Source organism: Phyllopteryx taeniolatus, chromosome 12 (genome assembly GCF_024500385.1).
Source record: "Phyllopteryx taeniolatus isolate TA_2022b chromosome 12, UOR_Ptae_1.2, whole genome shotgun sequence".
NCBI lineage: Eukaryota > Metazoa > Chordata > Actinopteri > Syngnathiformes > Syngnathidae > Phyllopteryx > Phyllopteryx taeniolatus.
The window spans coordinates 5,792,055-5,809,413 of NC_084513.1; the positions used below are offsets into that span (position 1 = coordinate 5,792,055).

The 17,359-nt window shown below is 40.7% G+C and overlaps 1 protein-coding gene and 1 long non-coding RNA gene across 3 annotated transcripts in view; one reads left to right on the plus strand and one right to left on the minus strand.

The window, feature by feature from the left end:
• The window catches only part of LOC133486946 (uncharacterized), a 30,288-nt gene extending 17,505 nt beyond the window's left edge, over positions 1-12,783 (plus strand). Inside the window, exons 1-3 of one of the 2 annotated variants that reach the window (XR_009791165.1) lie at positions 11,795-11,868; positions 12,428-12,500; positions 12,654-12,783. This is a non-coding gene — a long non-coding RNA (uncharacterized LOC133486946). Of the gene's footprint in view, positions 1-11,794; positions 11,869-12,427; positions 12,501-12,653 lie in introns of those variants that run through there. The other variant, XR_009791164.1, reaches the window with a different exon arrangement.
• wnt10a (wingless-type MMTV integration site family, member 10a) overlaps positions 1-16,814 on the minus strand; it is a 41,858-nt gene extending 25,044 nt beyond the window's left edge. The window contains exons 1-3 of the mRNA XM_061792820.1: positions 16,188-16,814; positions 12,605-12,870; positions 1,156-1,529 (exon numbers count right to left, since the gene is read on the minus strand). Of these exons, the coding sequence (XP_061648804.1) occupies positions 1,156-1,529; positions 12,605-12,870; positions 16,188-16,249 (702 nt within the window). The 5' untranslated portion in view covers positions 16,250-16,814. The remainder of the gene's footprint in view (positions 1-1,155; positions 1,530-12,604; positions 12,871-16,187) is intronic.
• Positions 16,815-17,359: the final 545 nt, after the last annotated feature.

Below are 17,359 nucleotides of genomic sequence, written 5' to 3' on the forward strand. Positions count from 1 at the left end.
TGTCGATTTTGTCTTTCTTTACTCTTGGAAATTGTGATGAATATTTCAAATTCCAATTCAAAATGACCCCAAACATCAGATTTAAAATTTGAATGCACTGGCTTCACGCTGCTACTGCTTGCTCTGATTGCCACTTTTTTTATATTGTTTGGTCGAGTGCGGGCTCCACCCATACAACGCGATTAAGATGCAAAGCACCCACCACCGAACAGGTGATCAATTGAGAGCTGAATCGATATTGAATCGGTGAGGAAAATTTTGCAATACATCGATTAATCGATGTTTTTATCCACCCCTAATAGTATGCCAAATTTGACTTACTGGTGGGCAGAAATGTCAGTAGTGGAAGGCATTAGTGGAAAAAAAAACATGTTGCTAGCAGGGCTGCAACGATGATTTTGTTATATATTTTAATCGATTAATCTGTCAGTCATTTTTTCGATTAATAGATGAATTGGATAAAAACATTTTTCAATTTCCATGCATTTATGAAAAAATATTTAAAATTGACAGTGCAGAAAATGCACAAACATAAATGTATTATGATTCCGTTAATAGTTTTGCCACTAACATGTCAAAAAATTGCAAAACATTTTGAACCGTGTTTTCCAAAGTAAAAGCACGTTTGTAAATGTCTTATTTGATTAAACACAGAAAGTAATCATTCTGCTTTCAAGGAAGACAACAGAAATCTGAGAACATTGACTGTTGAGAGGCTGAAATTCTGAGGATTAGGACAATTTTAATTTAAACAATGTCTCTAAATGATTAATCGATTATCAAAATAGTTATCGAGTAATTCGGAAATCAATTAGTTGTCGACTAATCAATTAATTGTTGCACCTCTCGTTGCTAATAGATAGTTGTTCTCCTAGTGCGGCCTAGTTGTTCTACTGGTGGGGTGAATTGTTTTAGTGAGGACAAAGAGTGCACTAGTGGATGGACCCTAAGATGAATATCAAGGATATCTAATAAAGGCTCAAATGGCTTTCCATAGATTGTGTAGCCGATGACGTCAAGCTTGCATTGACGGAGTGTATCTGATTATTTACTTAGTCTTCTACTCAATGACCATCCAAACACACTTTCAGAGTTATTATTGCAAGGAATGAAAAATACCCCACATTTGCCATTCCTATTCCGCCGTTGACTCACCTGTCTCCCAACTCGGTTGTTATGAAGCCTCATCCTGGCGTGGATGTCCCTGTAGGTCTCACGGGCATCCAGGAAGTCCCGTGAGAATTTTTCTCCGAATTCCACGTCGGGACTGCAGCCGCCCCACTCCCAGGAGTCTTGAGGTCCCGGCAGCTCGGCGGGGAAGTGCTCCATGACGCCGTGTACCATCCCCTTTCCCCGGTGGATGGCCTCCAGTTGCAAGCGGTGCAGTTTGATGCGAAAGGCCTCCTCGTCGCCACGGCGCTTCTCGTCGCAGCTGCAGGCCTTCAGTTTGCCCATGGAGCAGGCGTTGGCCACCGCGTGCACCACGCCCGCTGCCGCGATGGCATAGGCGAAGGCGCTCTCGCGGAAACCTGTGAGATGCGAGCGCAGAAACAAATGTTGTTTAAACCGCTTCAGTTTTATTGCGCCAAATCACAACAGAAGTTGTCTCGAGGCCCTTTGCACATGGAGCAGGTCAAAAACCACACTCCTTACTTAATTAAAAGACCAAGTGAACCCTACGTGAGCAAGCAAGGAAAAACTCCCTCTTGGGAGAAACTTCAAGGAGACCCGAGAGTCAGTGTGGGCGCCCGTCTGCTTCGACCGGTTGGGTTAGAGCAGGGGTGTCCAAACTTTTTGCAAAGAGGGCCAGATTTGGTCAGATGAAAATGTATGGGGGCCGACCATTCGGCCTGACATTCCTCGAACCATTACCATTGTAAATTAACATGTAAATATGTAACTATATCACTTTGGTGTCTGCAGCTAGGTCGATATTGCAAATGAGAATCTGTTTTCAATTGCATTACCAGGATAGTTAAAGGTTAAAATAATAATAAATTAAATACAAATGAACTATTTTATGAAAGTTGACTGAAATTTTTTAGAAACATGTATTTATTGATTTTGTTTTAACAAATCACATCCCAGTGCATTTTGACAAAGAATAGTATAGTGACTATGAAGCTAGTATAGTGATTATACTATTATTATAATGTATAATATAGTCATCTGATTTGACTATAGTATAGTCAAATCAGATGACAGAAATTTGACAAACCTGTGGTTTGGTCATCACAAAAAATCAATTCACTGAGACTCGTAGCTCGCCATTGTAGAATTTTCATTTGAATCACGGGCTCTTGTGAAAAAGTGCTGCTGTGCTATCAAAACAGCTTCCAGTGGCTTCAGTTTTTCAGCGCGTTTGTTCGCCGGTAGCTTGTCGTAGTTAGCATGTTTCGTCTGGTAATGCCTCTTAATATTAAATTCTTTGAAAACAGCCACAGTCTCTTGGCAAATTAGGCAGACACAGTTGTTTCGTATGTCAGTGAAGAAATCCACTTGTCCTGGACACTGCGGCCCTCGTTGTCCACTTTCCTCTTTTTAGTTTCAGTTGCCATTTTAGAAATGGGCTAAAAACATACCACAGGGGTAAAAGTTCACAAAGGGGTCACATGACGAGAGTGCGGCCACAGGTCTACTGCCACCCTCTGGTGAAATATAAAATGGCTTTTTTCTGTATTGTTTACTGTGCTAAACTGTGCTGGCGGGGCACATATTATTGATTTTATGACATGATGCTTCGGGCCGGAGGAAATTTGGACATGGGCCGGATTTGGCCCGCGGGCCGGACTTTGGGCATGCCTGGGTTAGAGAGTAGAAACGGAGAGAGAGAGAAAGAGAGAGAAAGAGAGAGAGAGAGAGAGAGAGAGAGAGTAATAGGGAGATCACAACTGAGAGACAAGAACATGCAGTACTACAACTGTCTAGCAGTCCAACTAGGAACCGCGCTAAGATGGAGAACGACCAACAAGTCAGTGAGGGAAAATGTAGATCCATAGGAAACTGGTACAGTAGGTGATTGCACATGAAACACGGAAACAATGGGTCACAGAATTGTGAGAAAAATGACCAAAAATGACATAGCTCTCCATCAAAATCCAACACTCTGATACGGTGCTGTTTGCAGCCTAATATTAATGTAAGAGCCCGGAAAATGCAACGTCATTCACCCAATGTCAGATGGGATACACTATATGGAGGACCAAGAGTGCCAAAATGTAATAAATACATCACTAAATAAATAGATACATTGATTTCAGTAGGTATTTAATTATTTCAATTTGTATTTATTATTTATTTAGGTATTTATTTAATTTTTGTCACTCCTGTTCCCCTGTGCATCATGAAATAATTTGTCATAAATGTTGAAATATTAAATATTGACATCATAAATAAATATTGAAATAATTAAATACATTGTGAAATAATTCCATATTTTGTCACAAATTCCATCCATCCATCCATTTTCTTTACCACTTATCCTCACTAGGCTCACGGGCTGCCACAAATGTATGTATTTATTTAGTTATTTATTTAATGATGTATGTATTTATTTAATTTTGGTACTCTTGGTTCTCCATACACGCCATCTGACATTGGGCAAATGTCAGTGCACACCCTGGACTGGTCGTCAGCTATTTTCCGGGCTCATATACAGCATTAATGTTATGCTGCAAACAGCAATGTATCCAAGTGTCGGACATTGATGGACAGTTACGTCATTTTTTTGGTCATTTTTCTCACACTTCTGTGACCTATTGTTCCATGTTATTATTGCTCCAGCAGAAAAGTTAGCTCCAGTGTGCGACAGGCTTAAGAAACACAATCAGGAGGCGTTTCTGGCCATTGATTCCTTTCCTTTACTGCGTATCGTGTGGAGGCTTACGGGTAAACTGGAGCCTAATCCCAGCTAATTTAGGATCCAGCCCAGGACTGACAATTTAGGCAGACAACTGTTCTCACTCACATTTACAAGCCAAGGGAATTTCAAGTCATTATACTAACATGTATTGGACTGAGAGAGGAAGTCGGGGTATCTAGAGAAAACCCACACAAGCGCAGGGAACAAACTTGCTCCAGAAAGGCTTGAGTCTCCACTGATTCAAACGCAGAAACTTCTTGCTAAAAAGGGCTGAACACTCAACAAACTTTGCTCAGGAACAGTTGAGACACTGGCGATGGTTTCCTTCCCAAAAAATCCAGAATGTTTAAGAAGAAGATTTCAATTCTCTAAATGGTACAAAGCGATAGGACGACATCCAACGTACGCAGCTATCAATTTGCACGTTTACCTCACAGTTCAAGGTTCGAATCTCGACCCTTTGTTCTCCCCATGCTTGCGTGGGTTTTCTCCAGGTAGGACGGCTTCCTCTCACGTTCCAAAAATGTGTTATGACCAGTGAAGATTTCGTTTCCCTATACAGTGATGCCTTTAGATACGAGTTTTATTTGTTCCGTGACCACTGTTGTAGCTCACTCATATTTCAAAATCATCATATCACATTGAAAGGAATGAAAATGCCATTAATCCATTCAAGTCTCCCAAAAAAATAATAGAATATTTTGTAGTCTATTTTTTATGAGAACACAGCACTCTATAATATTGTGCTTTACAAAAACAAAAAAAAGATACAGTAATGACATAAATAGAATTTTAAAAAATGAAACAGTTTTTGTCACACTTTGCATCAAATGAATGGCCATCGTGCTGCTGCCCACCTTGGCCACCTAGGGGCAGTATAAGACAGACATATACTTTACACGGGCGTCTGTATAGTATAGGCATCTCAGCGCGTCCTACCTCCTCGCAGAGGATCAAGAATATATGACTTTAAGTACTGTTACCTTTAAAGACTAAAAGGTTGCTGCACCATTTCTGTTCAAAAATCAGTTCCTTTGAGGGTTATATATGGGGTTCCCATTATGTGTTAGCATTAGCATTAATCTGGTGGAGTAAAGGCTAAAGTACCATATATGTGGTTGTTTGAAATAACCAAGGTGTAAATGTATTGTTTAGCTTGGCAGTAAACTTCAACTCGGAGTGGGATTAAACAGTTTGAAGCCTCTTTTTTTTTTTTTGAAGAATTCTTCACTCTTTGCCAAAGTGCTGCTTATTGTGCAGCACTTTGACCATTCCAGGCAGTACCCTGCCTCTTGCCCGTACTCAGGATGATAACATGTTGCCGCTCGATACGCATTACACACAGAAAACTTATAGAGATTATAAGCAAATGACACTCTTCCAAAACAAATCAACCTTCTCCTGTGTGACTAAGGATGCACAGATGATTTGATTTGCCCATTCAGTCTGAAATCAACGCACACACACGCAAAAACAGGAAAACATCTGGGACACCAGCAATTAAGTGTTGCTTTGTCTCTGAAGAGAAACTGAGCTTGAGCAGAACTCCACCACTCCCATCAGAGGACGCGCAGAAGAAACGCACATTGTTCCCAGACAAGACGGTGACTCTGTTTGAGTATCCTTTTCATTATATGCAGGACATTCAGTCACCTGCCAGCTGTGTACATGTGCTCTTATGCGCTCCATTTTTACGTCCTGATGGGTCTTTGACACACAATGGATGCGTTAATAGTTCTTTTTTTTTTTTTTTTACACTTCCCATCATCAATCAATTCCTTGACAAGATATATTCTTTATCTTTACAAAGATCCACTGGACCTTTATCCAACCTGTAACTCTACAGTGGCTTTTTATTTTTGTTTTCCGGAATGATGTGACTAAGAGTTTATTTGATGTTTTTCTCATTATCAGTTACAAATGTCAGATTACACAAAAATTAAAGAATGTTTTCCACATAATTTAGTAGACGGGCAGCGCATGGACTAAAGAGGAACGCATTGAATTCCGGTCAAGATTTGAGAATGTTCATTTTCACGTTGCCGTTACGTTTCACTTTCAGTGGCGCTAGTGGTGCAGATCTATCAAATGGAACTATGTTGACAAAAAAGAAAAACAACTTTGTGTGTAGCAGTTGGGCCATAATGTTGTTGTTGTTTTTAATCAAAAATCTTGCTTTTCTAGTTTAGTTTTTTTTTTTAAAGTTGTATTTAATTCAAGGTTGTGTAGCAAGGTTGGCTCTGTTTCCACTAAGTGAATGTGTGAAAATGAGTCTGGATGGTTGTTTGCCCTGTGATTAACTGGTGACCAATCCATGACATTGTTTGCTTTTTGCCCAAAACTCAGCTGGAACCTATCTCTGATCTGGAATGGATACCTTCAAATGGATGTGATTGTCTAATTTAAAAAAAAAGAAAACAATAGCTTTAAAAATAACAGTTTCCATCCATCCATCCATTTTATATACAGCATGTCGTTTTCAGGGTCCTGGGTAGCTGGAGCCTATATTAGGTTTATTCCTAAATTATTAGAGTTTTTTAATTTAAGAAAAAAAAACCACACAATTTGTTTACTTACAAAAAAGAAAATGTGTTTGGCAGCCCATTATTGGCCGGTACAAGTATCTGTTGGTGATCTGGGGTCGCCATGGTAGTGATGTTGTTCTTCTTATTACATGCCAGGGTATCATCAGAAGGATTATAGTTTTTGAAGTTATTTTTTTCAAAAGAAATAGCAACATGTAGCTCTTAGTTTTCTACACGAGCCACATTTTCTATCTAACAGTAATTGCCTTATCTTAGGGAATTGTTATGCAGTGGTGTTTATGACACTGGGCGGCGTTATGCTAATTGGTCATTATTTTTATCATTAGCTAAATGCACAAATTTGATGCGATTAGCAACATACATAAATTGTGTTAGAACAAGGTAGCATGTATATTAAAAAGGTTTTACAACAACTTGTCATGTTAAGGTAAAAAAAAAAAAAAGAAAGAAGTGTTAATTGAATAAACTTTTAAGCTTTTGCAATACAGTATTTGACAAATTGTTTTATTCACTGATTCTCACTGTATACACACACACACACACACACACACACTGCACCTCATGAGATTTGGATAGCACTTAGGCTCTGCCAGATACATAGAAACCCTGTTTTAGGTCTTTCCCTGCATCGAGCCGGGCTCTCTGTAATGCAGGTCCCCAGAAGACGGGGAACAAATCAATCTAACAAATAATTCACCGGCTGCGGCATGCCCGGCTGAACTGATGGCAGAGGAAGTGGCAAAATGAATTAAAGATTCAAGGGAAACTGTCACTTTGTGTTACAGAAACCAACGGAACTGGTTTACGCTTTTGCCGCCGAGAGTTGGGAAAGTGCTGAGAGCAAATTCACGAGCACTTGCACTGGCGAGGGAAGTAAAAGCATTAGAAGCAGCGCAGCCTGCGGGAAGACGGTAACAGGAAAAGTAAGAGAATGAGAGGTATTCCCCTATTTCTGTCTCTTCATGTCTTGCCTCTTGAGGCTGCTTTTCATGCAAGATAAAGACCACTGAATATGGGCTTGTAAATTTTCTGAAACCCTTCAAGAGAGCGATACGTGAAAGAGGATGTGAGGCCTTCTGGTCTTGTAAAACGACACGAAGCACGCGTACACAGATCTGGGCGATACTGTCAGCTGGGCTTTTGGCGAGTTAAGGTGAATCGTAAATGTTTCCAATACATAAAATTCATCTAAAATTCTTTGTTAAGAGCAGCTTCACAAATAATTTAATCAGTGGCGATGATCTCGCGCCAGGACTGTAAATCTGTCTATTTTACAGTAGCAAACAGTAGTTGTGGCTGCATGCGATACTGGTTGTGGCCTGTTAACTTGAGCCACTTTGTAGCTTTTGTGAAGCAGAGTAAGTCAACATGTATCATATGAATCATCAGTATCAAAGGGGTTGTTTATGTCAGCGGTTTGGAGTTTTCGGCACCTGAGGCAAGGCAATGATTTCTACCAACAAGCAACCGTCTCTTCTAATCATGACAAACAAGTTTTAAATTAGATCCTGGTGAGGGAAAGTGGGATTAAAGGTGAGCCTTCTATGGTGTTTCATGGAGGCTCATAGCATTACTATTTTGTTCCTTGAAAAGAAGAGCACATTCAGCTTGAAATAGTGGTATCATATCAACTCCATAGTTTGTTGGTGATCCAAAGTGTGTCCAGCAATATTTGATCAGAAGATAAGCGGTACAGAAAATGGAGGGAGCGTCGAAGGAACTCATACAAAAACAGTATATCAAGTTTTAATGGCACTATTTTCCAGTTCCATTATCTGTTTAGCAACATCAAACCCAAATAAAAAAAATTCTTGGTGCAACGCAATTTTGCACTTCATTTATTTATTCATATCGTTAGCCGAATAGCATAATTGCTCAAGTAATTTCTAATTGTCACAATATCAACGCAAAAACACAATGTGTTTGCAAAAGAATTGTTTTTTTTTTCTTTCTCAATTCCAGTGTATATTCTTGGTGATCCAGGTTTGGGGTAGTTCACAAAGGTTGAATCGAGGCAATTGGACTCTTCTTGTTTGTTAGATTTGTTATCAATTTGTTTTTTGAAAACATTCAAACATGACCAAGGCAACTATGCTACTAGGGTAACGGTATATTTAAAGGGGACATATTTTGCCAACCCAACTTTATGTAGTATTTGGGATGTTATATTGTCTCTATGGTGCCTCAGTAAACGTGAAATATGAATTAAAATCTACTACAATCTACAAAACTACTTAAAGAGGCTGCTGTGAAAGCCTGGAAACCCATCATAAAAGAAGAATGCAAAATCTTGGTGATATCAAAAGGTGACAGGTGTGATGTAGTTGTTGCAAGCAAGTCTTAATCGCTTTATTCAATTTTTAATCTGTTTCAATCATTTTGCTTACAAATTTGTGAATTCAAACAAAAAAGTGATATTGTTGTTGTTGAAGTTGTGTATCACATCACAGGATGTAAATACCTGGAAATATAAGCCGAACTGTCGATTGTTCATATTACTCTTTTTATGTCAAATGTTTTCAGTCTATAGCAAAAAAAATAAAAAAAATAAAGGAATTGGCCTTATTGTCCCAATACTTTTAGAGAGGCGAGTATATGCCATCATTTCAACACAGTAAGGGCCTGATTTACGAAAGGTTTGCGCATGTGCAAACCATTGTGGAAGCTGATCTACTACCCTGGATTGCTTTTGCCAAAGTGGTTAAAATATATCACAATTTATCATGCGCGTTTCTACCTAAAGGCGCAAAATTCAGAGAGGGGTAGATGTAAATAGATTGCTTTAGCACGGTTTAAATACTCCGTCTGAAAGGCAGGTGTAAAACCGCACCGCTGTGCGTAACCATGACTGTGGTTATCGTGGCAATGAGAAGGTGTGGGTGAAATGAGAGACAACGGGGAGATTGGCTCTTTTCCGCTTGTGTAAATATTTTTGAAATGCCAGAAACAAAAATTAACGAGACATCGTCTATTCATCAGTGCAATTTTGGAGCTTCTGAATTATCTAATGGCAGACTTGGAGCAAGCCACAAGAAAGAGTCATGCCATGTCACCCATGACAAAACTCTGCATTTCCTGCCATCTGTGTCATTTCAGCAAACTGTCAAAATTGGTGCTGGCCTCTCCCAGAGAATTTTTTTTTTTCGGGTGTGCTCTCCCAAGTTTTAAACACAGTGTTATACAGGATGGGCAGAGCTAGCCAATGAGTTAAATCAAACAAAACATGGATTTTAGGCGGTGGCAGGCTTCCCCATCATTATCGTAGCGATAGATTGCACTCACTTGTTTCCCCTTCAGATAGGGAGTCTGTGTACCGCAGTCATAACAAACCTTGTGGTTGATGCTTCCAATTTTATCACTTCAAACTTCATTTTGCGCTTGCGGTGCTCTCCAAAATTTTCAGTGGTCCCCACCACTTTTTCACTTGTTGCCAATGGCGCCGCAATCTTCTTTGATCACGTGTAACACTCCCAGCAACAGCACACCCAATCTCTTAGTGTGAACACGCAATTTATTGCCCGCTTTTTTTGATATTAGTAAAGCAGTCCCTCAGTATCTATTTTCATAACATGCTCAGGAAATAGATGCTTTTCTACAAATTTACAACAATTTGCATACCTTATGAATGCCTAGTGAGAGCATGTTTATGTTATGTTTTTCTGACAAATTTTAATCAACAACTAGTTTTTGCCACCTCCATAGCACTGAAAACAGCACTCATCAATATCACCAGCAACCTCCTCGTGGCAGCTGACTGTGGCTTCCTCACCATTCTCATCCTCCTTGATCGGAGTGCAGCATTTGATACCATTTCCCACACCATCCTCCTGAACAGACTCCACCGCATTGGCATTACACACACACACACCCCTCCAGTGGTTCAGTTCTTATCTATCCAGCTACACACAGTTTGTTTCAAATCCCATCCATACCCCATACCCTGGTGTCCCTCAGGGGTCTGTCTTTGGCCCCCTCCTCTTTATCACCTACATCTGTCCTCTTGGCAATTTTTCCGTAAATTCAACTTAGACTTTCACTGTTACATGGATGACAACCAGCTCTACCTCTCCACCAAACCCATCACCACTCTTCCTCCCTCCTCCCTGACTGACTGCTTCTCTGAACTCAAACACTGGTTCACATCCAACTTTCTATGACTCAACAGTAATAAAATTGAAATCCTACTCATAAGTATCAAGTCCATGCTAGCCAAAATTGACAGTTTTTCCATCACACTTGATAATTCCTCTGTTTTCCCCTCCCCACACTGCTGCTGTCCTTGTTCATAGCCTCATCACTTTCCGCCTGTATTATTGTACCTCTCTCCTGTTTGGTCTCCCCCACAAGTTGCTAAAAAAAACTACAGCTTCGCCAGAACTCTGCTGCCCATATTCTCACAAGGACCCCCTCAACTCATCACATCACTCCACTAGCTCCCTGGCCAATACTCCATCCATTATAAAATACTGATCTGCACCTTCTAGGTCATCAATAACCTTAACCCACCATATCTTGCTGACCTCCTTCACATTATCATACCCTCCCATTCTCTCAGATCTTGTCCTCCATCCACCTCAATCTCCCTTCTGCCCATCTGTCCAGCATCGAGGACAGAGTCTTCAGCCGCTCCGTCTTTGGAACTCACTACTTTTTGGTGAATCTGTCCTGTTCAGCTGCATGGCCATGCAGAATGGTGGATCTGTATGCCTTTTGTGTTGGAACAGTTTTGCTGTGTAACAGGAGAGTTTGAAATACTTCTGCTTATTTTTTTATTATCCTGATGTTTGTTGAAAATGCAGCCGGACAGAAAAGGGTTTTAGGGGGCAGACAGAGGGACAGAGTGGACAAGGGGAATAGAGGTGCGAAGCACAGCAGAAGGATAGTTAGACCACAATTAACGTTACAATAGTCAAATCGTGTTCTTATTTGTGGATGTGAATTGGGGGGGGGGGGGGGGGGGGACATGCAATAACTAACCAATAGAACAAGATGAGAGAGGGCAGAAAAGGGTAGGACAGGATGTGGGAAATGAGCAAGGCAGTGCCACTGATGAGTGGTGAGGTGGGATGCTTTTATAGTGTCTAAACACCTGTAAGAACCTGTGAGTTGATATCTTAATAAAACCTGTGTTATTGTTAGTTGTCCCAGCATAAGCAATGCAAGCCTATAGCGTGTCTATGGAACCTATTAGTGAATGAATACCACATCACATGCATGTTAGTCAACTGTTGTACTGTTGTCTTTCTTGTTTGATGAAGTTCACTCCAACTCAAAGAGCACACAAAATGCCCTGCCCATCAATCCTGGTGCCCCAAAGAACCAGATGCCCTTTCCAGTCAGTAACTTGGGTTGAGTCTATGTGAAGATCCTCTTTCATCCTTTGTAGCTAACATGTGAAGCTTGGAACACTTCAAACGATGCCTGAGGAAACTGATCTGCACCAAGTTTGGTAATCTGCAGGTGACCAACTTTTGAACTCTACTCATCTTTTGTCTGAACAACTGACAGGACAGTAGTGTCGGCTGGGTGGTTCCAAAGTAGGAAGAAGTCAGCGGAGGTAACCATGTGTATAATTTAGTCTTGTGTGCTCCCAGTCAAAAACAAGAGAAAACATGATCTCCTTTGACTGTGGCAAAATTGACTACACTAACATACAGTACGTTCATTCACGCGTGTCATTGTGGCAGCTTATGTCCTCGAGCTTCCCGTTTTGAGGTATTCTATCAATGTGAAGTTGAGTGTGAAACCACAACCTGTTTGAACATCAAACCTTAGATTGGTGCCCCCATACTTTTCCCCCTGCATGTGTCTTTTAAAATTTGATGTAACCTTTACATGCAACATGTTGCTTCACATTATGTATTTTTAATGGAAGTGATGCAAGCATGGCAAGAGAAATACATTAAAAGACCACACGTCTCAGTTTTTAGGAATATTTAATTTTAACTAATTCTCTTTCCTAGAATCCAACCGTGTACTGTCACCGACAAATATTTTTGTCATGTATATCTTTCAACAGGTATGCATGAAAGTGCCTCAGAAGAAAGTTAGAAGTCAGACTGGTGAAAGAAATCAGTGTACTCTTTCTTACGGTAGGTTTACTGCTTATATTGTCACAGAACACAATATTCTGTGGGTCCTAAAAGATCAGTCAAAGTGCTTTAAAAACGATTGGCATTAAGTTAATAAGTCTGACCTCTTTTGAAGACGATGCTGTCGTAAGGAATTTTGTTCCTCGTCTCCAGGCTGGAGCAGTTCCAACGGTGCCCTCGGAACTGGTGCTGGCACTCGTGGATGGCGATCTGGATTCCCTGGATGGCTGAGGCCGTCACGTCGGGGTTGCGCATGCACACCTCCAGCTGGCGCCGGGTCAACCCCGGTAGAGTCAGGCACACCGTGTTGGCGTTCAGGATCGGGTCGATGTTGGGGAGCTTCAGGCCCAGAATTTCATTGGAGTCTACCCTGCATAGGGAACAAAGGTTCATGTGACAAGTTCGCACTCTCACACAGTCCTCCCGTGAAGGGCATCCAGTGAAGATGCGTCCCTTCAACTTTTGTCGGGCATGGAACCCTAGTTTACACTTTTATTGGGAAGGGATCCATATTTGGTCATTTACAAGGTCTGCGCATGCCTCCCTGTAGAAGCGTATAAATTGCAGGCACTCAATGAGAAAAGTGAATAATAGCGAAATAAGCACACTGGAATTTGCTGCTAAATTGTCCATATGTGTTAATGCGCATGTGAATGGTTATTTTTCGAAACAATAGGTGCCCCGTGATTGGCGGGTGCCCAGCTAATCAGTGAATAAAGACAAAGATAATGAATGATTATTTTTACAATAGATTCATCCATCCATTTTCTTTTGCTTTTGTCCTCATTCAGGTTGTGGGTAAGTACACCCTGGACTGTTCGTCAGCTGATCGCAGGGCACGTATAGAAAAACAACCATTCACATTCACACCCTGTTTTGACTAACATTGTACATGATTATCATGTGATAAACTCAGCATCCATTGCAGCCTGGTCATCCTGGAAGTTGGATCCTTCCGTCTGTGATGCCTTCTCATGGTTTCTTCCTTTTGTTTATTTATTTATTTTTGTTTTTTATTTATTTGGTTTTTTTTTCAGAGATTTTCCTTGCCCCAGATGGGGGTTCTAAACCAGAGGATGTCGTAGATTTTCGTGAAATGTGAGCCCGTGAAGCCGTTTGAGACTCTTTTGTAATTAAGGGCTGTATAAATAAACTTGACTTACTGTTAGTGTCAAACAGACCTGGAAAGATGCTCTTTTTACAAGAGCTAACTCTAGTTTGCATGCGCTGAGGAAAAAAGCTCACACAAGGAAATCTGCTGCTATTATGTGACTTGAGAACAACTCAAAGTCGAGAGCCTCAGTTTTCGTAGACGCCGTATTTTCAGCGGGCTGCAATTTCTGGTGTATCTTGATTTTCCCGCAAGCGCAAGGCCCACTGCATACCCATCGGTGACAAGTTGTGTGTTTCGGCATCACGGTGCGTCCTTTGACATTCCCTCAGCGAAGTGACAATTTGGTGCCAGAAAGTCAGTCTAAACTTACACCTGCTGAGACCACGTCTAAATCTTGGCGCCGCTGTTCTAATGTGATTATGCTGAATTGGGGCAGATTCTGAGCTCTGTGGACCCGTGGTGGATGTCAGACGTATTCCATTCATAGATATGTGAACATCAAAACCTCTGAATAATTGTAGAAATCAATCAATCATTATTCTTATTATATTTTTTAAAATCATCCCACTGGCTGGCATACAGCTACGGGAGCCACACGAACAATCGACGGTGGGGCTAAATGCATGTAGTCCACCGACATATTTAATTCACCAGCGGTTATCATCTTTTGACACACCGGCCAAGAGCAGTGACAAAGCTCCAGTCACGTAAGGATCGCTCCTCCACGCAGAGATGTCTCCATACCACTGTCATTGCACCACATTTATAGGAAATAAGAAGAGCCGCTTTAATTGGCGGCGAATGTCCTTTTTTTTTTTTTTTCCAATGATGAAAACCCGCTAAACCCGTCTCCGCCTGCCACCGCACTGAATTTATGCCGGTCACGAAAACAGAGCCCAAGGTGCGCGTAGGTGTTTAAACATCATCTGCAACTGTTGCAGATCAATCATGTGAAACACCGTCATTGGACTGACAGCAGCTAAGAGAGAGCACTTTTCCACATCACAAACAGTAAAAAAGAGCAACAAGGAAAACACAGGCTGCCCTCATGATGAGAGAGCTCGTATAGCTGAAAGGTGGCCAGGCCGGCTTTTAAAGAGCAGGTTGTGTGTGTCACACAACACGTGGCCCAGACACACAACCTGGAGCGTGCCTCCAGGCGCACATGCACGCACATCTGTACATGCTTGACTGTGACTTGACATGCAGCTGGAAGTTTTGCACGCGTTCTCGCCACATTTCATCATTTTGTATTTGTGTGGCTCCACTCTTTAGTCTGCGAGCCAATTAGAGAACAAACGTCTTTTGGGCTTTTTCAGGGAAATTAAAGAGCAAAAAAAAAAAAAAAGAAACCTTGAACATAAATCAAAGCACGTTAGATGTTGATCATCCCTGATGGTGGCATTGTGCGCCCTTAGCTGTAATTCCATTTAGGCTTCTGTTATTACCTGTTGCGTTTCCTGCTTTGAGGTTAGGCCTGTTTCAACAGTTCTTTCCAAAAGGCAACATCTAATTAAGAGAAACATTGTTCTAGAAGGAGGGAGCAAGGCCAACCACGTAATTGGCCAAAGATAATAAACGTCACGAAAGAGAGGTAATGATTATTACTTAATTTCTTGCTTTGAAATTTTCAGCTTGAGTGCACACATCAATCAAATACTTTTGGTTTGCTTCCAATGACCCAAACTGATAATGTCTCATTAATATGTTTCAAATAACCATGATTACCTTTAATGGTGTCGCTGACACATTTAGGGCGTATATGACACCCATCAAACATTAATGACGTTAGTGCAGTGATTCTCAAAGCGTGATAGTGCAAGTTATACACAAAAAGAATCTAAACTTTACAACATTTAAAACGTGAAAAACACGACTATATGATGCATGTAGCTTGGCATACAGCCTATTTTTATCCAGTACAGTACTGCACATGTTTGACTTTTCATGTACAGTCCAACTGCACAAGTACAGTTCAGTTATATTTAACTTTCAAATAAAGTCCAATATAGTTGCTTTGAATCATATGACCATATAACCTTAATACCTTTGTTTGAGGCGTTGACACATTTTAGTGTGCAAATGGCACCCATCAGCATAAATGACTTTAGCGCAGTGATTCTCATAGTGTGGTACGAGTACCACTAGTGGAAAGAGTCACTGCATCAAATACAAATAAAAATGCACAACATTTCAAACACGAAAAGCAATTAAACATGTAAGAATGAAGCTTGTAGTTAAGCATACAGCCTATTTGAGTCCAGTACAGTTCAAGTTTTACTTTTGGTGTACAGTACTGTACAGTACAATTCAGTTGTATTTAACCTTCAAGTACAGTACAATACATTTATTTGCATTACATTTGATGAATTTTATGAAAGTATTTTATTAAACTTAGGTGGAGCACATTTCAATTGAATCATTTTAAGTAGTAAATATATATAGTGTGTGCGATGTTTAAACTGCATAATGTCACATTGGTTTACATCGGTATACTTTTTATGAGTTTTGGAGGGAGTACTTGTAAAAAGTTTGCTCAAGTAGGTTGGAAATAACTTCAGAATTGAACTCACCTTTCGTCAAATAGACAGAAAACCACCAAGATGCACGTTAGACTGATGAATGAGTGTTCCATTTTTGGCTATCGAGAGTTAAAAATTCAAAATAAAGTTTCAAATAAAACCAAAGAGATACGCGTGTTGTGAAGAGGTAGTCCAATATTCCAAGCACAAAGTTGAGTGAAGTCAAAGACAAGAGTGGTCCTGGGCTCCACATCAAGAGATGTTCTCTGACGTGTGACGTGTGAGAGGAAGGAAAAAGGGGGGTGGGGGGTGGGGTGGTAAAAACTAGCAGTTTTGTCACACACCTGCGAGTCCAAAAATCGGCGTAACATTCCACAGGGAGAAAACAGAGCAGAGACTGGACACGCACCGAGAAAAGACGCTCGACAAGAAGTGTGCGCGACTTGGGACGTTTCCCTCCAAACTGCTGCACTTCGCACTCCGCCGGCCCACTTGGTTTTTCTTCTTCTTCTTTTTTTTTTTTTTTTACGTCACTCTTGAAGCACGGGATCGTCGAAGACGGTCAAGTGTCTCGTAAAAGAACGCTCGAGATCCCTTTGAGAGAAGGGGAGCGCAACAATGCCTAACTTCGCCTGCGCTCTCAATTTTGTGCTGGCGGAGGGTGGAGGATGATGTGCTGGCGTGTGTTCCAAAAGTCTCACTACAGCAGCACATGGCGCACTTTATATGCTTTACTGACTCATTTATGACAGCGCTTGAACATCCGAAACTCGAGAAGCATATTTTTCCTATTTTCTCCCAGGGGATTTGACTACAGAGGTTCTACTGCAGCTTTCAATTTTGCATTTTGATGTAAGGAATTTAGTGTCAAGCAAACAACTTCTTCAGGCTTGTAGAGGTATTTGGACAGTGACAGAATTTGCTACCGCCTCAATAGATTTGACATGAAAAATGATTGTCGTATTGCAGATATGGAAGTGGCCTTTACCTGCCCGTAAAACAAACAAACAAAAAAACCTAGCGCAAGTAATAAATAAATAAATTCATCATCATCATCATCATCATATGCAGATTAGCACGGACTTCCATAGTTCCACCAGTAAAAAAAACTAAGTAAAAATAAAAATGAAAAAGTCAAGCCATAATTGTGAGATATCAAATCTTAATTATGAATTAGGAGATGGTAAGTCGCTATTATTAAGCCATAGAAATGAGATACTAAG